Source organism: Panulirus ornatus, chromosome 14, assembly GCF_036320965.1.
Source record: "Panulirus ornatus isolate Po-2019 chromosome 14, ASM3632096v1, whole genome shotgun sequence".
Taxonomy (NCBI): Eukaryota; Metazoa; Arthropoda; class Malacostraca; order Decapoda; family Palinuridae; genus Panulirus; species Panulirus ornatus.
In genome coordinates, this window is record NC_092237.1 from 62,448,737 (window position 1) to 62,471,924 (window position 23,188).

Here is a 23,188-nt window from a genome sequence, read left to right on the forward strand (position 1 = left end):
GGGCCTTTGAGGGAATATCCTCACCTGGCCCCCTTCTCTGTTCCACACACACACACACATATATATATATATATATATATATATATATATATATATATATATATATATATATATATATATATATATATATATATATATATATATATATATGTGTGTGTGTGTGTGTGTGTGTGTCAATGAGTGGATGGACTAGTAGTTGCCTGTTTCCTGGAGCTACCTCTGACACAGGAAACGGCAATAAATAGATATGTAAATAATGTGTGTGTGTGTGTGTGTGTGTGTGTGTCGCTTAGGTTCCATACAAAGTATATAGAAATACTATTTCCAGCGTATCCCTCACAATACAATGTTACAAGGCACCCCGTAAACTAGTATGCTACAATATTAATATCGGAAATTAAAAACAAAATCAAATTTTATATGGTTTTAAAATAATAACAAAGAATTGAACAACGGGACTATTACCAATGTAGAATTAGAAATTACTTAGAAACATTAGTTCTTGAAAGCGTCTTTAGTTAACTTTCTTTGACTGATAGTGGAAAATTAAATGACTCATTAACTGAATTCGTAATTCAGATTATAGTTTATTAAATTAGTTTAACGGGAGATGATGTAGAGGTTTGTGATTTTAGCGAAAGTATTTAGCAACTTTAGCTGGGGACCATTCCAGTTACTTATTAGTATCGGCTCAGCTGATCCGAGCAACATGGCGGCGTCAGTGTTTCGGGGAGCGCTCTTCGCCGAAAAAGTCTTGGCTAGGAGAGGAATTCAGGTCCGTATTGTTCCTTTCTTCCAAGAATACGTTTCAAGGTTGGTGAGGTGAGATTATGCTTCGACAATTTCTCCGATAGAATTTAGTCATGACAACTACGAACGACGATTTCTTGCGTTATGTTTTAATCTCGTGAATCCCGTTATTCTAGAGCTCCAACGGTATGGAAATAAAATTGTTTGTGCGTATGTATAAGAAAATGAAGAAAACAAGTAAAATTTACATAAGGCTTAATGTTCACAGTGAACGAGATGTTCATAGTGCCAAGGCCATAACTGGTCGCTGCCAAGTCTGGCGTAAGTTATTGTAGTAATTCTTTACTTCCCTGCGCCGGTTTATTTTTGTTTCTACGGGTACAAAAATGTTGCGATCGTATTTTATTATGGCTATATTATCGTATTTTAAAATAAGCCATTGTTCGCAGACTACAAATTTAGTTCATTGATTTGTTGTTTTGGATTTTCAGGATAATGATACTTTTATCAAAATAATGCCTTGTACATTTTCAGGGGTTCTTCACCTACCACCCTGAAACAAGTGGCCATATTAGGCCAGTTTATATGGTTTAAGGAAAATCTGTGACTAGTATTAAAGGTAATGCTGATAGATGTTAGAATTGTAACCTAAATAAGAAATTAGATTCTAGTTTTCAATTTGCTTGTAGATTGTCACAAAATTTTATATAATTCTTTGCTGTGGCATTATGCATTTACCGATGACCTTATTTGTTCCAGAAAAAGATGTATAGCACCTGCTTCATTGCTAGAAATTTGAGATGAGTTTTTTTTATACCACATATGGTTACTGCTCTCTCTTTCATCTTACAGTCAGCAAACTTATCGTAATGGACATACTTATCATCATGAAAATGAGGTTTTATGTATATGCATGTGGTGATATTGAAAATATTGACAAAGATATATGTAATGCTTTCGACAGTAAAAGACAGGTTGAAATGAGATGTTTTGAAATTGAATAAGAAGACGGTGAGATTTTCGTAGAAAGGAATATGTTTAGAAATTGAATTTGTTCAATAAAAGTAAAACAGCAAGTATAACATTGGAGTGAGGATGGTAAAGAAAGTGAGTTGAAGAGCATAGATTAGAATCATTAGCTTAACAAAAGTGGATCAGGATAGGGGTTGAAGACAGCTCATTAATGGAGAGGAGGAAGTTGGGCAAATAAGACAGAACCCAGAGGGACACCACTATTGATAAGAGGGAGGAGTTGCTGTATCAATGACTAACTAGAGAACAGATAGAAGCAAAAAGATCACAGGATATTATTTAGGCAGATATTTTTGCCACACAGTCAGATGATCCCAGGTAGGAAAGCTTGTAAATGTACTTTGGATATATGTGTTATCACTTTCTGTGTACAGCATTTGCAGATGTGTAGTCAGTCAGTGATACAAGAAATAGTCATGTGTTCTTAGGTCACAAGCTATAATTAAGGCATTTGACTTTTTTAATGAATGACCTCCCTCTCTGCAGGTTAACATTTGAAGTTACCTTCTAGGGTTTCGATCAGGTAGCCTTGGCAAAAGTAGCAGATAAATGTAATGCAGCTTTTCTACTTTGAGCTCGATAGTTTAACTACCAAGCTTTTAGCAAACTAACCAGCCTGGTCATAACTTAAGTCTCTGTTGACCCTCAAATAGCAGACTATGTTCTGTTTTAAATGATATGGACAAAATTTTATATTTCACATTAGAAAATGTAAAACGTGCTTGTAAAATAATGAATGTGCATGAAAAGTGATTCAACATAACTAAAGTTATGTGTAGAGGTCCTGGTGAGTGATGATTGGCCAAGGGAGGAAGGGTCATGGTAGTTGTAGGTTAGGGGATAAAGCTCGAGCGAATGTTTATTAGTCCTTTCACAGTGTAATTTGATTCCACATGTAGCTCTCCAGGGATGTAATTTCTACAGCAAAAACAGAAATTATTATTTTGACATTTTTACTTGTTCCCTGTTATGAAAAGGCCATTTAGTTTCCACATAAGATGCTAAAATTCCATGAAAATATTAGATGGTAAAGAATTGATCTGTTCTAAAGTATATATGAAATACCATAGCAGTTATCATAGAGTTATATAGATATGAAATATTCTTGAATTATGACTGAATTAATGCTATTTTCATGAAATAGTGTAATTACAATGAATTTTATGGCTTTATATTTGGTAATTGTTTGGCCAGAATCATACCTGTGGGCCAGCGAAATAGCATGTCTTTTGAATGATGGAGACAAAAATTAAGCCCCTGCATCAAGTGGAAAACCATCATCTTGATAGAGTTTGAGCCATGAAGCTAAAGGGTTGACTCTTGATCACAGTTAAGAAAGAAATACATGTAAACATAAAGTTGTAGAAACAAACGAGCTAACATGTATGGCCATCAGATATCCCTGAAGGTAAAGCATAATTCCCCTTGTAGAAGCAGTGGGGATAGCGAGTTACAGAAGAAGGTTGCCTTGTTACTTACATTCCTTAATGACTCAATGTTATGGTTACTATTTAATCATTTTTACATGTTAACGTTTTTATTCGTTTACATTTCTTTACATATCTATTTAAGCCTGAATTATTTTGAAAGGATGAATACTGAAACAAGAGTCTAGAGTGACCAAGAGAGACTTAGCAACCATGTTAATGCACAGTATTGGCAATTTGTTCTGAAAAAACTGAAACTAAGTGTTCGTATGATGTTTACCTGTGCCTTTTATGCAAATCCTCATATGATGGCTCACAGTGTTTAAGGGCTAATTACTTGGTCTTGGTGAGAAGTAGGTTTGTCTTATTAGATTTAGCTTGTGGAGAGCTTTATAAGGCATATGAAAATTTAGACATACTCGTATAAGCTTGAGATATGTGGAAACATTGTAATGGGTAGGAAGCATGAGCAAAAGCAACAAAAAATTACCTTCACCTCTTGCGTGAATTGTTATATGATGGCTCCCACCATTTAGGGATTGAGTACTCTGCCATGGCGAGAAGGAGGATTGTTTCATTAGATGTAACTTGTGGAGAGCTTTATAAGGATATGAAAATTTGGAAACTCTTATAAGCCATATTTCAACCATTAACATATTTAGGAACATTGGAATGGGTAGGGTGCATGAACTGAAGCAACAAATATTACTAGTTTTTGTAATGATAGTGCACATGTTAGAGGAGTATAATTAGAAAACATTATGATGACTTACAGGAACACCAAAAATGTAGGAGAGAGTTAGAATAATTTGGTATTGATTAGAATTCCTTTTCCATAATCTGAGAGGTTGTATTTCACTTTATTTTATCTTCAAACTTTCATTTCCATACCCTAATCTTGGTAGGTTAGGCAACAGGTTCAAGTGTTTGCATCTAAGGAAACTACAACCTAACTAGGTGTTATTCATTTGGGTTTCTGCCAAGCCTTGCTCTTCTTTATATTGACTTTAGTACCGCATTTTTTTTTTTTTTTTTTGTCGCTGTCTCCCGCGTTTGCAAGGTAGCGCAAGGAAACAGACGAAAGAAATGGCCCAACCCACCCCCATACACATGTATATACATACGTCCACACACGCAAATATACATACCTACACAGCTTTCCATGGTTTACCCCAGACGCTTCACATGCCTTGATTCAATCCACTGACAGCACGTCAACCCCGGTATACCACATCGCTCCAATTCACTCTATTCCTTGCCCTCCTTTCACCCTCCTGCATGTTCAGGCCCCGATCACACAAAATCTTTTTCACTCCATCTTTCCACCTCCAATTTGGTCTCCCTCTTCTCCTCGTTCCCTCCACCTCCGACACATATATCCTCTTGGTCAATCTTTCCTCACTCATTCTCTCCATGTGCCCAAACCATTTCAAAACACCCTCTTCTGCTCTCTCAACCACGCACTTTTTATTTCCACACATCTCTCTTACCCTTACGTTACTTACTCGATCAAACCACCTCACACCACACATTGTCCTCAAACATCTCATTTCCAGCACATCCATCCTCCTGCGCACAACTCTATCCATAGCCCATGCCTCGCAACCATACAACATTGTTGGAACCACTATTCCTTCAAACATACCCATTTTTGCTTTCCAAGATAATGTTCTCGACTTCCACACATTCTTCAAGGCTCCCAGAATTTTCGCCCCCTCCCCCACCCTATGATCCACTTCCGTTTCCATGGTTCCATCCACTGCCAGATCCACTCCCAGATATCTAAAACACTTCACTTCCTCCAGTTTTTCTCCATTCAAACTCACCTCCCAATTGACTTGACCCTCAACCCTACTGTACCTAATAACCTTGCTCTTATTCACATTTACTCTTAACTTTCTTCTTCCACACACTTTACCAAACTCAGTCACCAGCTTCTGCAGTTTCTCACATGAATCAGCCACCAGCGCTGTATCATCAGCGAACAACAACTGACTCACTTCCCAAGCTCTCTCATCCCCAACAGACTTCATACTTGCCCCTCTTTCCAAAACTCTTGCATTCACCTCCCTAACAACCCCATCCATAAACAAATTAAACAACCATGGAGACATCACACACCCCTGCCGCAAATCTACATTCACTGAGAAGCCAATCACTTTCCTCTCTTCCTACACGTACACATGCCTTACATCCTCGATAAAAACTTTTCACTGCTTTGTTAAATTGATGATTATACTTATAGGATTTTTTCGTGCAGATAATACCATCAATCAAAAAAAAAAATACACCTGTTAACAGTGCAACTTAAAACTTAATTATCAAGGATTATTTTAGTTAGTTTATTATATGGACTTCATATACACAATATTCTGTTGCATGTAGGGATTACTACCAATGTGATCTTCAGTTTCATTGTAGTTTCTGTTTTATATTCCTTTATGACATGAAAACTAAAATGTTTGGTGTTCTGTATTATGCAGTAGAATTTTTTCTTGTAGAATTGCATAGTGACCATACTTTGAATATAACAGATTGTGAGCAGTGCAGCAGCAGGACCCTTATGTGGTACCCAACAGAGGCGTCACTTGAATGTTCATGAGCATGTCAGCTTTACCCTCTTGAAAAAATCTGGTATTCCTGTTCCTGGTTTTGGCGTTGCCCATGATGCAGAGGAAGCTGTAGAAATTGGGAAGTCATTAGACTCTACAGATGTTGTGGTCAAGGCGCAGGTGCTTACTGGTGGACGTGGAAAGGGTAACTTCAAGGGTGGCTTTAAAGGTGGCGTCAAGTTAGTGTACTCGTAAGTATGATTTGGTTATCTTCAATGTTGTTTTATTTTTGTGGCCTATCACTACAGAAGTTTAGGCAGGATTTTACGTTATCATCCCAGCATCATTGCATGCAATTATATATTTTTATGGTAGGAGGGAGTTTCACATTCATGGTGCCCAACTTTTGAGCATGATGATCAAGAAGCTCAAACTTATGGACACTGCCAGCATTCACCTTTTCATCACTTAGCTTGTCCTACATATCCTGCACCCTGCTACTTAAACATCATTTCTAACAGACTTTCTTGGCTTCTTGTATCTTTAAGAAGAACTGACCACTGCTGACATCCAACTGAATTAATACATGAAGGCTGTGATTGTCATCCTATACCTTTCTCTCCTCCATGGTGGGCAGCTTAATGTTTTGCTTTTTTTTTTTTTGTATCTCAGCTTTTTTATATCAAGTACCATCTTTGTTGCCATCATCTGAACCATCACAAGTACAATTTGTGTTTCTTTAACTGTGATGACCAAACTTGTGAAGCATTTCCTGGATTTGGTTTGTTGTAAGTTGTGACTAACTTTTGGTTTAGTTTAATTTTACAGCTCTGTTCACCTGATTAGCGAGGCTGAATTCAAAATGGTTACCTTCTGGGTAAACATTTTTTTTCCTGCATCAAGCAGAGATCTTTCAACACTTTTTTTCCTGGAACATCTCTGATCATCAGTTTGGTTGACCAATATAGAGAAACTCGAGAAACCCACTCTTTGGAGACCTCCAGTGACTTCTGTTGTGGTTTTGGCATTCTTTGTATCTAGTATGTGACTACCATTATTAGGCCCATGGTTTGGGTTACAGATGTCCTCTCATACTAATGGAAAGCTGTAAGGCCCATGATTTTTTATTTAGAACATCCTAAAGCCAGGGTATGGATTTTTTTTTCCTGATGGACAGTACTGTGGCTCTCCAATGCCTCATGAATGGAAACTATTAAAGTTAGTGAAACAAAATTCTATGCTTGGCTGTGTCCAGAGGCCTTTTTCTTCAAGGCAGATACCCTGTAGAGATTAGAAACACTGTCAACAGAGATGTGTGTAGGAAAGAAGGCTTGGAGTTGGATTCTTTCCTTAAGAATGGCACCTCATGTGGCTGTATCTGCAGCCAGAACTGATGCATTACTTCCAGTATATGTTTCTCAAGTTGTCGATGTGAAAGCAGTTGCAGCAGATGCTCTATTCACAGACTGGAATTATTGGAACTTGATTTATTCTTTTCCCTTAGAGTATCATATTAGGAGAGTTATTCTCAAAGTAACTGGGTTTTGGGTTTTAGTAATGCTGGTAACCTCCCATGTGTGACAGAAACCTTGGTGCCAGAGACTCATTCAGCTGTGCCATGTCTGTTTGATACATCAGGTTCTACAGGACTAGAATAACTGTCTTCCTGGACCCCTACCTCAATGACTTGGATTCTAGGCTGTATAAATGTGGATTTTCTCAAAACACTACTGCAAGCAGAGGTTTGAGGAATACTTTACAAATGAGCTTTTATAAAACATTTACCCCCTGTACCCAAAGACAGTACCAGTTGGCCAGGAAATATTTTCAATCTAACTTTGAACAATCTTTTGTCTTCAAAGTGACACGTCTAATGTTGCAAGTTCTTCTCTAGCTTTTGTCATGTCAGAATCAAGTCTAGTAATGCTTTTACTTAATAAAGGAAATGCCTTGTAGGATCCCCTACCAATGGGTTTTGGTATTGATTTGTCAGACCTCATTTGGAGAAACTTCTGTCTCTCTTTTTGAGGAGACAATTAGCTTCTGTTCTGCAGCCCAAGTGGGAGCTTTCTAAAGTGTCTTTAAGTATAAGATTAGAGCTTACAAGCTTTGATAGTGTAGTGAAGAGGTTTCAAGAGAGATAGTCTTTGACTTTATCCATAATGGTCAAAGGTCATTGGTATTAGAAGGTTGTGAAGATAAGGGTATAGTGGAGATGGCTTTTGACTTGGTTTATAAAGGTGTTGTGAAGATGATGTACTGAAGATAAGTATAGAGTAAGAATATTTGTTTAGTGAAGATGGCCTTTCACATGATGTTGGTGTATTGAATATAGATGACAGACTAATAAGGATGTAGTAAAGGTGAGAATTAAGTGAATATGACTTTTAACCGTATCCATAAGGATTAGGTCAAAGATCAATGTTATCAAGGGTATTGGGAAGACAACCTTTAACCTTACCAGTAGTGGTTAGGTCAGAAGTCATTGGTATTGAGGGTATGATGGTGTCATTTGACCTGCCTCATAATGGGTGTTGGGAAGAATAGGATGTAACAAGGTTGAGTGTGTAGTGAAGATAGGGGTACAAGTAAGCTTTGGGTGGACTAGATTTGATAATGTAATAAAGTTATGGATGTAATGAAAGTAACAGTTTGATGAAGATGGTAATGAAGTTGGCCTTTGACCTGAACCCAAAAGTGATTAAAGCTATGTTTAAGGCCTGCCTAAAAAGCTAATTTGTGTTAGACCTAACCTAGATTAGGGCTTTTGTCAATGAATAGTCTCCAACTTAAAGATAAGCTTTGAATTGACTAAGAGCATAATTTGAAAAGTCTAAATCATATATTAATGATTGTACAGTTGTTTCTCAGCAATTAACTGACATAAGATATATAACCTGAGTTGGATATTTACCTGTGTTATGTCCATTATAGAAAGGTTTAACCTAGAACTTGCAGTGGGTTGTTATTTGCAGACTTAATATAACTGCTTTGATATTTTACATATGATTTATCAACACATTATCTCATCCTGATAATCATACTGGAGGACAGTTGGCACAGGTTTTCCATGGAACTCCCTTCTAGTTGTTTGCATTAGCTGTATCAAACATAAGTCAGCCATTAATAGATATGTTCTATAAAGAGAAAACCTAGAGAATCTAAATACATCACTTAGTATGAATGTACTTTAGTTCATGAGTGTGGAACAGCAGTTTTTGTCATACAGATAATGAATACTTAAATTCTAAACAGGGCAGAAGAAGCTGGAGATGTGGCGTCAAAAATGATTGGCGATATGCTCGTTACCAAACAGACTGGAGTGAAAGGAATACCATGTAACAAGGTGATGGTGTGTGAACGCAAGTTCCCACGTCGTGAGTTCTACATTGCAATCATGATGGAGCGTTCATTTGCTGTAAGTGTAGAGTAAGAAAGCACTTATTAAAGGCTTTCTTAGATACAAGCTTGACTGTACATAAAATTGGTATTAGAATTTGCCCCTCCAGATAACATTAATGTTTGGTGTCTACCTGGACACGAGTTTTTGAATAATCCACAAGTTGCTCTTGTTTTATTAGCTGCAGTTAAGTATATTTCAAACTGTAGTCAAATTGTGAAAACAAGTACAGGTAACTGGAATATCTTAATGGGAAGGAAATACTGGGTAGGGAGATGATTACAGGGCCTGACATCAAGAATAGTATCTGTGAAGCTTGTGGTGTATCTTCGGCACATGTTTTAGGTCCTTACTGCTAGGGAAGTTAACTTTGCCTGTCCTGTCAGTTGCTCATCACTGCCAGGGCAGTTAACTTTGCCTGTCCATGCAATTTGTTCACCACTGCTAGGGCAGTTAACTTTGCCTGTCTTAGGCATGCTTCATTCATCTTCTAAGCTTTTTGGTATCTTCCTGTACATGAGTACATCCCATATTGCATTTCTCAAACAACTATGAATATCTCTTCCATGAAATTCTGATATTATTAGACTATAAACAATATTGTGTAAATGGCGAACAATTTAAGCTTAACTGGCAGCCATATACCTGAACAAAAATGGGAGCACTGCTACACAGTGATTTGTTGTCAATAAACAGATGCCAGTTTTCTTGTATAGCACATTTCAGATTTTTTTTTTCTGTCTGTGATTTGAAAATGCAGGATTCCAGTAGTGTTGAATAAAGGTTACTTTGGAAATTTGAATTCTGATAATTTTTATTAGAATATTATAATATTAAAATATATGCTTTATCAAAAAATTCTTATTCATTAGTGCTGAATTATATTTGGAGATACCTCATTAGAGTTGAATGTGCACAATGCATTTTATTTTAAAGATGGGTAACATCACCACATTTAACACTTGGATTTCTCTTCACTTATGATATTTGTATTGTGTTTATTACCCCTTTAGAACCAAAATATATGCCAGTATGTATTTTATCCCTGGGGATAGGGGAGAAAGAATACTTCCCACGTATTCCCTGCGTGTCGTAGAAGGTGACTAAAAGGGGAGGGAGCGGGGGGCTGGAAATCCTCCCCTTTTTTTTTTTTTTTTTTTTTTTTTTTCAATTTTCCAAAAGAAGGAACAGAGAAGGGGGCCAGGTGAGGATATTTCCTCAGAGGCCCAGTCCTCTGTTCTTAACGCTACCTTGCTAATGCGGGAAATGGCGAATAGTTTGAAAAAAAAAAAATGTATGTCGTATATGTTACTTCAGTTGGACTGAGTTTAAAGGCATCCTGAACAGAGTTTTAGACTAAGTATATCTTTCTTTTTCTTTTAAACTATTCGCCATTTCCTGCGTTAGCGAGGTAGCGTTAAGAACAGAGGACTGGGCCTTTTTTGGAATATCCTCACCTGGCCCCCTCTGTTCCTTCTTTTGGAAAAAAAAAAAAACGAGAGTGGAGGATTTCCAGCCCCCTGCTCCCTCCCCTTTTAGTCGCCTTCTACGACACGCAGGGGATACGTGGGAGGTATTCTTAATCCCCTATCCCCTAAGTATATATGTAGTGTAATTGAGGCAGATAAGCAAGTGAGGATAAACATGTATATTATATATATGTATTTTTTTTATTAGGGTCCTGTTATTATTGCATCAGCCCAGGGTGGTATCAACATTGAAGAAGTGGCAGAAGAGGATCCTGAGGCCATTGTTAAGGTTCCTATAGATATTGTAGAAGGTAAGCATCGTTGGTATGATGCTGTTTAGATCTACATTTATGCAGTATACGTGTACAAAACAAACTTTCTGTACATCAAAAAATCAGATTTCATCAAACTTTTTATCCTTGTCATTACAATAGTCATTGATCTTGTGCTATGAGTGAAATGCATGTTGTTCATTTTGATATATGAAAATTGAATGATGGCTTAAATCTTCCTCCCACTTGATTGAAATCACAGAAAATTATATGAGAATAAGTTTCCTTTGCACAGCTAGCAAGACTTTTGGTAAAACAGTGATTACTCTTGTTAAAAAGATTGGTGAACCGACTTGTAAGTGAGGAACAAGGTTGACGTAAAAAGTTCTGAAGAGGTAATGTTTGGAGGTAGACTAGTGATAAGAAGTTATAGAAAAAGAAGAAAATATATGTAACATTTATTAAGTTTGAAAAGGCATATCATAGAGTGACTGGAGAATGTAAGAGTGAAAAATTGTTGCTCTAAAAGCTCATGTATGTGAAATTCAAGTTTTTAGGCCAGTGGAGATCAGATATAGTAACAGCAAAGAGTTTTTATCTCCATAACATAGATAGAATTAGGAGAGTAGTCAGAATTTGGAACAATGTGAGAGGTATGTTAGGTGTGAAATCATTTGGAAGCTGTTATATTAGTATTGTGCAGTCATGTAGAACATATTTCCAGTGATGGATTGGTCAAGAAATGTATTGATGAAAGAACATGGAGGGTGGGTAGACCACAGAGGAGTTGCATATAGAGAAAAATTTTTCGTCTGTTTCCTTGCGCTACCTCGCTAACGCAGGAGACAGCGACAAAGCAAAATAAATAATAAATAAAATAAATAAATACTTTACATAAAGACGTCAGGAATGATTTGGGATCAGTTGCATAACGCATAAGGCAGCTATGTATGATAAGTTAATTTCTTTGCTTTCAGCATCAAAATAGTGGGAAAAAATCCTAGGTAAGTGGAAGAAGTGGTGAGAGATTGGGGCGAGGCATTAACTAGTTTTTCTTTCATGCCAGTTATGTAAATGTAGTCAAGGATTCTCTGCCTATGCATTGCAATAGACATTTTTATTTGTGGCATTACTGGAATTCTGCAGGAAATGTGTAACAGAACTTGAAAACACAGAACAATGCAAGAAGGCAATTACATCTTAAAACAAGAAATATATCAGATAATGTTTGTTTTTTATTGGAAGTACAGTTTAACTACCATTGCAGTAGTTATAACAAGATTCTGTTCCTTGTATTTTATGCTTTGCTGTATTGATTTTTGATATATTTATGATATTGTCACAAGAGTGGTATGATATTTTGTCTCATAATGAATTGGAATTTCTTTGAGATACGATTATTAGTTTTTAATCAGTGTGGAATCAAGATGGCTGATATATGCATAGTTATAATGAAATATGATAACGTGTGCAATGTACTCCTAAGTGGATACAGTGACATACTATGCCTGATTATTTTGCATTTTTCTTTATCAGAGGTTCATTTGTGAACAAGGTGGACTGTTTGGAAATTAGATATATTATGTGTAATGTTTATTATTCTGCATGGATCACTCATTCATGCTTATGAATTGCTTCAAATTTTCAGGTGTGACTGATGAAAAGGCACAGAATCTTGCAAGAATGCTTGGCCTTGAGACACGAATGGAAGAAACGGTAGCTGTTATTAAGTCTATATATAATGCATTCATCAACTTTGATGCTTCATTAATTGAGATAAACCCTTATGCTGAGGATACCTATGGCAAGAGTAAGTGAATAAAAAAGTGGCCTTAGTTTTATATTGTTTGAAGTAGTTTTACTTTAGATAGGTCTTTTCTAAATGGTGATTGACTTTATTACTTAGTAAGTTAATTGGGAGACAGCAACAAAGCAAAGTGATAATAATAATGATAAAAGTTGATTGGGAGGTAAGTTTGAATGGAGAAAGAATGGAGGAAGTGAAGTGTTTTAGATATCTAGGAGTGGACTTAGCAGTAGATGAAACCATGAAAGTGGAAGTGAGTCACAGGGTGGGGGAGGGAGCGAAGGTTCTGGGAGCGTTGAAGAATGTGTGGAAGGCGAGAACGTTATCTCAGAGAGCAAAAATGGATATGTTTGAAGGAACAGTAGTCCAAAAATGTTTATGGTTGTGAGGCACGAGGTATAGATAGATTGTGCAGAGTAGGGTGAATGTGGTGGAATATGAATTGTTTGAGGACAATATGTAGTGTGAGGTGATTTGATCGAGCAAGTAATGAAAGGGTAAGAGAGATGTGTGGTAATAAAGAGAATGTGGTCGAGAGAGCAAAAGAGGGTCTGTTGAAATGGCTTTGACACATGGAGAGAATGAGTGAGGAGAGATTGACAAAGAGTATGTATGTCAGAGGTGGAGAGAAGGAGAAGCGGGAGACCAGATTGGAGGTGGAAGGATGGAGTGAAAAAGATCTTGAGGGATCAGGGCCTGAACATACAAGAGGGTGAAAGGTGTGCAAGGAATAGAATGAATTGGAGCAGTGTGATATACCAGGGTCGACGTGCTGTCAGTGGATTGAGCCAGGGCATGTGAAGTGTCTGGGGTAAACCATGGAAAGATCTCTTGGGCCTGGATGTGGAAAGGGAGCTGTGGTTTCGGTGCAGTACACATGACAGCTAGGGACTGTGTGAATGAATGTGGCCTTTTTTTGTCTGTTCCTGGTGCTGCCTTGTTGAAGGGGGGGATGTTATTTTGTGTGGCAGGATGGTGACGGAAAGGATGAAGGGAGCAAGTATGGATATGTACATGTGTGTATATGTATATGTCTGTGTCTGTATAAGTATATATGTGTTGAAATGTATATGTGCGTGTGTGGGCATTTATGTATATACATGTGTATGTGGGTGGGTTGGGCCATTCCTTGTCTGTTTCCTTGTGCTACCTTGCTAACGCAGGAGATGGCGGTTAAGTATAATAAATGAAAGAAAATGTATGTGTATTTGTATGTATTTGTGTGTGTGGGCATTTATGTATGTACATGTGTTTGTGGGTGGGTTGGACCATTCTTCGTCTGTTTCCTTGCGCTACCTTGCAGACGCGGGAGACAGCGTTTAAGTATAATAAATAAAGTGGAAGATATTATGGGGAAGTAGTGCGTACATGTGCAGGTGGAGTGCATATTTGGAAGATGGGATGTGGGTATGTAAGAAAGGGCAGTGAGTAGTGTGGTGAGACTTACCTTGTGGATCTACATGTTAGAACTGGAAAAGCGAAGGAGAAAAACAAGAAGAAATTAGGAGGCTTTGTGCATTAGAGCTGGAACATTCAGGAGAGTGAAAGGCATGCATAGGTAACAGTGGCAAGGACTGATGTGATCTTTCAGCAGAACGAGAGCATATGAAGCAATCATGTTAAACCATGGGATAGTCTGTAGGGCTTTGCTGTGGAAGTTAGGCTCTAGTTTCATTACAGTTATAGAAAAAAAATATAAATGACCATGAGCCATTTTTCATATTGGATTTTTGTATAGGCATATTAATGTGATATAAGCATCTTCATTAGATATGAGAGAGGGCAGTATGTGTTCTAAGGGGTGTGCCCTTCCTGACACCCCCATCCTTCCCTTTGGTCACAGACCTGTGCTGTGCATTAGTGTCACTGGGTTGTTGTCTCGTATTTGCTTATCATTTAGTCTATATTGACTTTCAGTTTTAAATTTTAGTTTCTCCTTATTTCACCCACATTAGCCATGGTGTAGAATTGATAATCACCTTTGGCAATAGGTAACATTTTCGGAGTGGTATTACAAGCAATACCGTTGAGCGTTGCCTTCTTTTTTGTGTGTGAGCGTTACAGTACACATGACTGCTAGAGAGTGGATGTGTGCAAGTGAGGCTACTGTTATTATGCTCCTAATGTTCCCTTGCTCATGTAGGAGAAGCAAATGGAGATTCTGTTTTCCATACTGGGTTATCTTTCCCACCTCAGTAAGGTAGTCAGTTTAACATGTTCATTGTATAGTTTTAAGTTGTTGCAGACAAATTTTTTTTTACTATTAAAATGCCATGGTTTATGTTTAAAAGTGTTTCTCAAAACTATTTTTTTCCTTCTCTATAGTGTATGCCCTTGATGCCAAGATGAGATTTGATGACAATGCCGAATTTCGTCAGCAAGACATTTTTGCAGAACGTGATTGGTCACAAGAAGATCCTAAAGAAGTTGAGGCTTCAAGATACAATTTGAACTATATTGCTCTTGATGGTTCGTTTTCCATCAGTGTTTGTTTCATTATCCTGTAACTACTGTGTTCATAATCATTAATTCATCTATTATTTTTTATGTAATTTGCACAGATTTCACTTAATGTCTTTTCATTAGTGATTCATGTACTCTTTTACTTCATCCGTGTAGGTACCTTTGGTTTTTCTGAACATGCTTCCCATTTTATAAGTTCATCCACCTAAATACTCTATACTCTGGTTTATATTCTGCTACTCCTTCTGCATGTTCCACATCAGAATGTAGGAAAGGGTTAATTAGCATAGATATTTTAGATATGACTATTGTAAGTTGGTGATGATTATTCTTTCATCAAATAGGTATGGATTTAGCCTTTCCAAGTAAGAAAATCAGGGTAAAATGATGTTATCCGTTCATTTCTATGTTGTAAGAAGCAGCATACACCTGAATGAAAATGCAAATGAATATTATCTGTGGATTAAGAAGTTATCATAATTTTCTGCTCCTAGAATGATGACAGACAAGAGGCCGAGTCTGAGTTGAAGATAGAGCTCCCTGATGGTTGAGTTCTCTTGAACAAAGATTAGTCCATGAGAATGCGTTACTGACTATGGAGATTGAGGAATATGATGATTTTTCATAAGAGTATTATACACAAATATGTGTTTTATCTATGTTTATTAGGTTTGCTGTTTCTTGCACTCGGAAGAGTATACATCATTTACCAGTCCACAACTGTTGGTGTTTAACCTATAAGCAGCACTTGAATGTGGTGGAGCTCAGCCTAATCTCCAATGGCCTTAGTAGTTTAAAAGGCTAATTTTAAAATCAGCTTGTTATGAGTGAATCACTAACTGCTTGCAGTATTAGAGGTACTGATTATTGCCACAGCAAGTATACACAAAGAACAATGTTATTTAGGGGAAATAAAAAAATCATAGCAAAAAGTAAAAGTAAATTGGAATGTTGAAAGATACAGATTTGGTTCAATGTCATTATCTAATGGTTCATGTCATTATCTGTTGAATCATGCGAAGGTATGGCTGTAGTATGGATTTGATGAAAATAAACCACAAGAAAATAAAACCATCAACATTTACTGGAAAGTATGATGGTTCTAAGTTTTGAAAGTAAATCAGTGTTGCTATGAAGAGTCTGGGAATCTTCAGTAGTTTGTGAGTATTCAGACATATTTTCATGATTATCCCTAGGGGTAGGGGAAAAGGAATACTGCCCATATAACTCCTTCATATCATGTGTAGATGGCGGCTAATAGGGGCAGGAGCAGGGTGCTGGAACTCTTTCCTTCTTTATTACTTTCCAAAAGAAGGAACAGGAGAGAGCTAAGTGAGTATTTTTTCATCAAAGGGTATATCGTCTCTTCTTAGCACTATATCGCTCACTCAGGAAATAATAAACATATGAAAGATTTTCTTAATTGAAAAATATCTTTGATTTGAGCAAATTTGGTACATTCTCAGGCAGCATTGGTTGTTTGGTAAATGGTGCTGGCCTGGCCATGGCCACAATGGACATCATTAAGCTTCATGGTGGATCTCCTGCAGATTTCCTAGATGTTGGTGGGGGTGCTACAGCAGAACAAGTCAAAGAGGCCTTCAAGATCATTACTGCAGACCCAAATGTAAGGTCACAAAAATTATTGTTGGAAAAACAAATTAGTTTTGTCAGAGGGAATATTTGTCTTTATTTTTTAGAGCAGTGAGTGAATCATTGTTCCATTGTATTGGCTATCTTTATATGACAGTTTATTCTTAAACACAGAATGATGTATTTACATAGCATATATTTATACACTATGTGAGTGTGTGCAAGAGTACCAAGAAAAGTTAAGTGAACAATGTCACAGACTGGGAGTAAATGAAATAAGGGCTGTGGGATGGGGTGGATCGTAGTTAGGGAAACGTTGCCTACATGTTAAGCTGAAAAGTATGTCAAGGGAAGATGGGATGTGGATATGTGAGAAAGGGTACTGATTGATGGATAAGATAGCTTTATTTGTAATGATAAAGAGGGGCAAGTATGAAGTCTGTTGGGGATGAGAGAGCTTGGGAGGTGAGTCAGTTGTTGTTCGCTGATGATACAGCGCTGGTGGCTGATTCATGTGAGAAACTGCAGAAGCTGGTGACTGAGTTTGGTAAAGTGTGTGAAAGAAGAAAGTTAAGAGTAAATGTGAATAAGAGCAAGGTTATTAGGTACAGTAGGGTTGAGGGTCAAGTCTGTTGGGAGGTGAGTTTGAATGGAGAAAAACTGGAGGAAGTGAAGTGTTTTAGATATCTGGGAGTGGATCTGGCAGCGGATGGAACCATGTAAGCGGAAGTGGATATTTGGGTGGGGGAGGGGGCGAAAATTCTGGGAGCCTTGAAGAATGTGTGGAAGTCGAGAACATTATCTCGGAAAGCAAAAATGGGTATGTTTGAAGGAATAGTGGTTCCAACAATGTTGTATGGTTGCGAGGCGTGGGCTATGGATAGAGTTGTGCGCAGGAGGATGGATGTGCTGGAAATGAGATGTTTGAGGACAATGTGTGGTGTGAGGTGGTTTGATCGAGTAAGTAACGTAAGGGTAAGAGAGATGTGTGGAAATAAAAAGAGCGTGGTTGAGAGAGCAGAAGAGGGTGTTTTGAAATGGTTTGGGCACATGGAGAGAATGAGTGAGGAAAGATTGACCAAGAGGATATATGTGTCGGAGGTGGAGGGAACGAGGAGAAGAGGGAGACCAAATTGGAGGTGGAAAGATGAAGTGAAAAAGATTTTGTGTGATCGGGGCCTGAACATGCAGGAGGGTGAAAGGAGGGCAAGGAATAGAGTGAATTGGAGCGAGGTGGTATACCGGGGTTGACGTGCTGTCAGTGGATTGAATCAAGGCATGTGAAGCGTCTGGGGTAAACCATGGAAAGCTGTGTAGGTATGTATATTTGCGTGTGTGGACGTATGTATATACATGTGTATGGGGGTAGGTTGGGCCATTTCTTTCATCTGTTTCCTTGCACTACCTCGCAAACGTGGGAGACCGGAAAAAAAAAAAAAAAAAAGAGGTGTATAAAAAGTATCTGCAGTGAAGGAGTGTGAATGATTGTGAGGAGCACAAAACAGAAAAGTATGAGAGCTAAGAAAGAGGGCAAAAATTGATGAGGTAGTATTGATAAACCTCTGGGAAAATAAGAAAATGTTTGAAAGGACATGAATGGTGTGAGAAGAACAGAAGATCAAATGGGAGCAACACTGAGGGAAGCATTTGGGAAAGAGGTAGTCCCTCCTTGTTCATTTATCTCCTTTTGACTCCACCTGGTGAAGGTAGAAAAGTTGATTGTATAAAAGTATTTGGTTATGTGGATTTTTACTTGTCAGTAAATCTATATACATAATATGAGTATGTGCTATCCCAGGATAAGGCAACTATGAAGGGTGAGAAGGTTGTTTGGATTTCCCCTTCTGTATAGTATTATCACTTCCTAAAAGGAGCCAAGCAAGGATTTTTTTTCTTTGAAGGCTCAATAATGTGTTGCTGGTGCTACCATGCTCAGTTGTGAAAAGAATAAAAGTTTGAATTGGAATTGATGTTCATATTAACAGAAGGTAAGTTTGTGTCTTTCCATTTTTACATTTATTTGTGTACCATGATTCTTTCTTTTCATAACAGCTTGTGATTAGAGTTTTTGTTAAACCCTATGACGGTCATTCAGATTTTTTTCAAGAATTATGTTTATTTCCCATTTCAGGTTCATGCAATAATGGTAAACATTTTTGGTGGCATCATGCGTTGTGATGTCATTGCTCAGGGTATCATTGCAGCAGCTGAGGAACTCTCTCTCAAGATTCCCATTGTGGTACGACTTCAGGTAATGTTTGAGTTACTTTATTGTACTTAAACAACGTACTTATCATTCCATTCATATTATTTTGTGTATGGTAGCTCCTTATTCAATGAAAATCAGTCATTTTCAAGTTCAAGCTAATTTTCAAGTGGAAACAGTTATGTGACATCTAGTCCAGTGTGTCAATTGTGTCTTTGCAGTTAAATGATTTGAGAGTGTCAAGAACCCAATTTTTTGGATATGCTTGTGTATGAGCTACCCATTTTCATTGCTGGAAATTTTTTTCAGAGTATTGGCGAGTAGTTTTACACTCTCTCTTTCCATTTATTTGGCCTTCTTTTGCACACTCAGAGTGGGTTTGAGTGCACTTCATTCAGCAAAACATATACATTCACATGAAATATTTGGAAATTCTTTTTGGTATAATGTCTATTTTTCATTTGCAGGGCACCAACGTAGATGATGCAAAAGCACTCATTGCAATGTCCAACCTCAGAATTTTACCCTGTGACAATCTTGATGATGCAGCAAAGATGGTTGTTAAGTTGTCAAATATTGTTACTCTTGCTAAAGCTGCTAATATTGACGTTAAGTTTGAAATTCCTGTGTAAGGTAGTTGTTCAGAGATTTCCAGGTCTTTCGATAAGTGTACAGTCTTTGTAAAGAAATATGAATTTTGAGTACCAGTGTTACCTGTCCATTAGAAAAATTTCAGTTCATTTTAAAGTTACACTTCTGCTGTACCAGGATGATCAAGCTTATGTCTTGTTGTTAGTAAACATTTACTCTTATCCTCTTAACCTTCACTGGTAGAATTAACTGAATTTCATTGTAAAATATGTAAATTTGCGTAATATATATATATTTATTTCTTAACTAACCTTTTCTTTTTTAAATATTAGAAGCTGTCTTAGATGTGCAAATGTATGATTTATGAATACATTGTATAAGATATATACTATTAAGCCTTGTGTCATGACTTGGTCTTTAGGATTGTGGTTTAGAATCAGATTCTATGGGACAAGTTATGAGACAAGGTTAAGAAGAAAGAGAAAAAAAAAAGGAAATAAATGAACAGTCCAAGGCAGTGGCAAAACTGGAGGATGACCTCTTTTTTAACCAAATTGTGTTTTAGAGTGTGCTAGAACTTGAAAATTGTGAAAAGTTCTCTTGCAGATATTTTGAAGGGATAGGAATGCAATATTAAAGAGTACAGCAAGGTAAGCAAATAGAAAATATAAAAAACAGTGATGGTTTAGGACTAAGCTTTTATTAAAGCTAGTCTAGTTGGTGTTAGTCGTTATATTAACACTTGTTGAACAACAGTGTGCCATTGTCAAACATGAGGTTCATTTAAACTGACTGGCATATTATAGTGAGGAGGAAGCAAGTCTGGAGATAGAAACAGTATGATAAAGTTTCAGATGTGTTTAATACTGTGTGCACACTAATCATGACACATAAGCATCCATTTGTTCGCATTTTGCCTGAAAGAAGCTTTTTGAGTTAGTAATGCCACTTTTACACAGCTCCCCCATAGAATTGTCTTCCCTAACTCAAACTAATTTATCTGTCTATCCTTGGGGATAGGGGAGAAAGAATACTTCCCACGCATTCTTCACGTGTCGTAGAAGGCGACTAAAGGGGACGGGAGCAGGGGGCTGGAAACCCTCCCCTCCTTGTATTTTAACTTTATAAAAAGGGAAACAGAAGGAGTCACACAGGGAGTGCTCATCCTCCTCGAAGGCTCACATTGGGGTGTCTAAATGTGTGTGGATGTAACCAAGATGAGAAAAAAGGAGAGATAGGTAGTATGTTTTAGGAAAGGAACCTGGATGTTTTGGCTCTGAGTAAAATGAATCTCAAGGGTAAAGGGGAAGAGTGGTTTGGGAATGTCTTGGGAGTAAAGTCAGGGGTTAGTGAGAGGACAAGAGCAAGGGAAGGAGTAGCACTACTCCTGAAACAGGAGTGGTGGGAGTATATGATAGAGTGTAAGAAAGTAAACTCTAGATTGATATGGGTAAAACTGAAAGTGGATGGAGAGAGATGGGTGATTATTGGTGCATATGCACCTGGGCATGAGAAGAAAGATCATGAGAGGCAAGTGTTTTGTGAGCAGATGAGTGAGTGTGCTAGTAGTTTTGATGCATGAGACCAAGTTATAGTGATGGGTGATTTGAATGCAAAGGTGAGTAATGTGGAAGTTGAGGGAATAATTGGTGTACATGGGATGTTCAGTGTTGTAAATGGAAATGGTGAAGCTTGTAGATTTATGTGCTGAAAAAGGACTGGTGATTGGGAATACCTGGTTTAAAAAGAGAGATATACATAAGTATACGTATGTAAGTTGGAGAGATGGCCAGAGAGCGTTATTGGATTACGTGTTAATTGATAGGCGTGCGAGAGAGACTTTTGGATGTTAATGTGCTGAGAGGGTGCAACTGGAGGGATGTCTGATCATTATCTTGTGAAGGCGAAGGTGAAGATTTGTAGAGGTTTTCAGAAAAGAAGAGAGAATGTTGGGGTGAAGAGAGTGGTGAGAGTAAGTGAGCTTGGGAAGGAGACCTGTGTGAGGAAGTACGAGGAGAGACTGGGTACAGAATGGAAAAAGGTGAGAACAAAGGACATAAGGGGAGTGGGGGAGGAATGGGATGTATTTAGGGAAACAGTTATGGCTTGTGCAAAAGATGCTTGTGGCATGAGAAGCGTGGGAGATGGGCAGATTAGAAAGGGTAGTGAGTGGTGGGATGAAGAAGTAAGAATATTAGTGAAAGAGAAGAGAGAGGCTTTTGGACAATTTTTGCAGGGAAATAATGCAAATGAGTGGGAGATGTATAAAAGAAAGAGGCAGGAGGTCAAGAGGAAGGTGCAAGAGGTGAAAAAGAGGGCAAATGGGAGTTGGGGTGAGAGAGTATCATTAAATTTTAGGGAGAGTAAAAAGATGTTTTGGAAGGAGATAAATAAAGTGTGTAAGACAAGGGAACAAATGGGAACTTCAGTGAAGGGGGCTAATGGGGAGGTGATAAGTAGTGGTGATGTGAGAAGGAGATGGAGTGAGTATTTTGAAGGTTTGTTGAATGTCTTTGATGATAGAGTGGCAGATATAGGGTGTTTTGGTCGAGGTGGTGTGCAAAGTGAGAGGGTTAGGGAGAATGATTTGGTAAACAGAGAAGAGGTAGTAAAAGCTTTTTGGAAGATGAAAGCCGGCAAGGCGGCAGGTTTGGATGGTATTGCAGTGGAATATATTAAAAAAGGGGGAGACTGTATTGTTGACTGGTTGGTAAGGTTATTCAATGTATGTATGACTCATGGTGAGGTGCCTGAGGATTGGCAGAATGCTTGCATAGTGCCATTGTACAAAGGCAAAGGGGATAAAAGTGAGTGCTCAAATTACAGAGGTATAAGTTTGTTGAGCATTTCCTAGGAAATTATATGGGAGGGTATTGATTGAGAGGGTGAAGGCATGTACAGAGCGTCAGACTGGGGAAGAGCAGTGTGGTTACAGAAGTGGTAGAGGATGTGTGGATCAGGTGTTTGCTTTGAAGAAGTATGTGAGAAATACTTAGAAAAGCAAATGGATTTGTATGTAGCATTTATGGATCTGGAGAAGGCATATGATAGAGTTGATAGAGATGCTCTGTGGAAGGTATTAAGAATATATGGTGTGGGAGGCAAGTTGTTAGAAGCAGTGAAAAGTTTTTATTGAGGATGTAAGGCATGTGCACATGTAGGAAGAGAGGAAAGTGATTGGTTCTCAGTGAATGTAGGTTTGCGGCAGGGGTGTGTGATGTCTCCATGGTTGTTTAATTTGTTTATGGATGGGGTTGTTAGGGAGGTGAATGCAAAAGTTTTGGAATGAGGGGCAAGTATGCAGTCTGTTGTGGATGAGAGAGCTTGGGAAGTGGGTCAGTTGTTGTTCGCTGATGATACAGCACTGGTGGCTGATTCGGGTAAGAAACTGCAGAAGCTGGTGACCGAGTTTGGTAAAGTGTGTGAAAGAAGAAAGCTGAAAGTAAATGTGAATAAGAGCATGGTTATTAGGTACAGTAGGGTTGAGGGACAAGTCAATTGGGAGGTAAGTTTGAATGGAGAAAAACTGGAGGAAGTGAAGTGTTTTAAACATCTGGGACTGGATTTGGCAGCGGATGGAACCATTGCGGTGAAAGTGAACCACAGGATGAGGGAGGGGGCGAAAG

The 23,188-nt window shown here is 37.9% G+C and overlaps 1 protein-coding gene across 1 annotated transcript; it reads left to right on the forward strand.

Moving 5' to 3' along the window:
• Positions 1 to 617: 617 nt before the first annotated feature.
• On the forward strand, positions 618 to 20,093 carry ScsbetaA (Succinyl-coenzyme A synthetase beta subunit, ADP-forming). The gene is made up of 9 exons (XM_071670124.1): positions 618 to 775; positions 5,744 to 6,012; positions 9,017 to 9,179; positions 10,839 to 10,941; positions 12,551 to 12,712; positions 15,035 to 15,178; positions 16,639 to 16,799; positions 18,897 to 19,016; positions 19,439 to 20,093. Exons 1-9 carry the CDS (start codon positions 710 to 712, stop codon positions 19,601 to 19,603), a joined length of 1,353 nt encoding a protein of 450 aa, XP_071526225.1. The 5' UTR covers positions 618 to 709; the 3' UTR covers positions 19,604 to 20,093.
• Positions 20,094 to 23,188: the final 3,095 nt, after the last annotated feature.

Excerpts from the sequence above, each read along its gene's own strand:
- ScsbetaA (XM_071670124.1), top strand. The coding sequence starts at position 710 with ATGGCGGCGTCAGTGTTTCGGGGAGCGCTCTTCGCCGAAAAAGTCTTG. Across the intron at positions 6,013-9,016 it reads GGCGTCAAGTTAGTGTACTC|GGCAGAAGAAGCTGGAGATG; the intron begins GTAAGTATGATT and ends AATTCTAAACAG. Across the intron at positions 19,017-19,438 it reads CCATTGTGGTACGACTTCAG|GGCACCAACGTAGATGATGC; the intron begins GTAATGTTTGAG and ends TTTCATTTGCAG.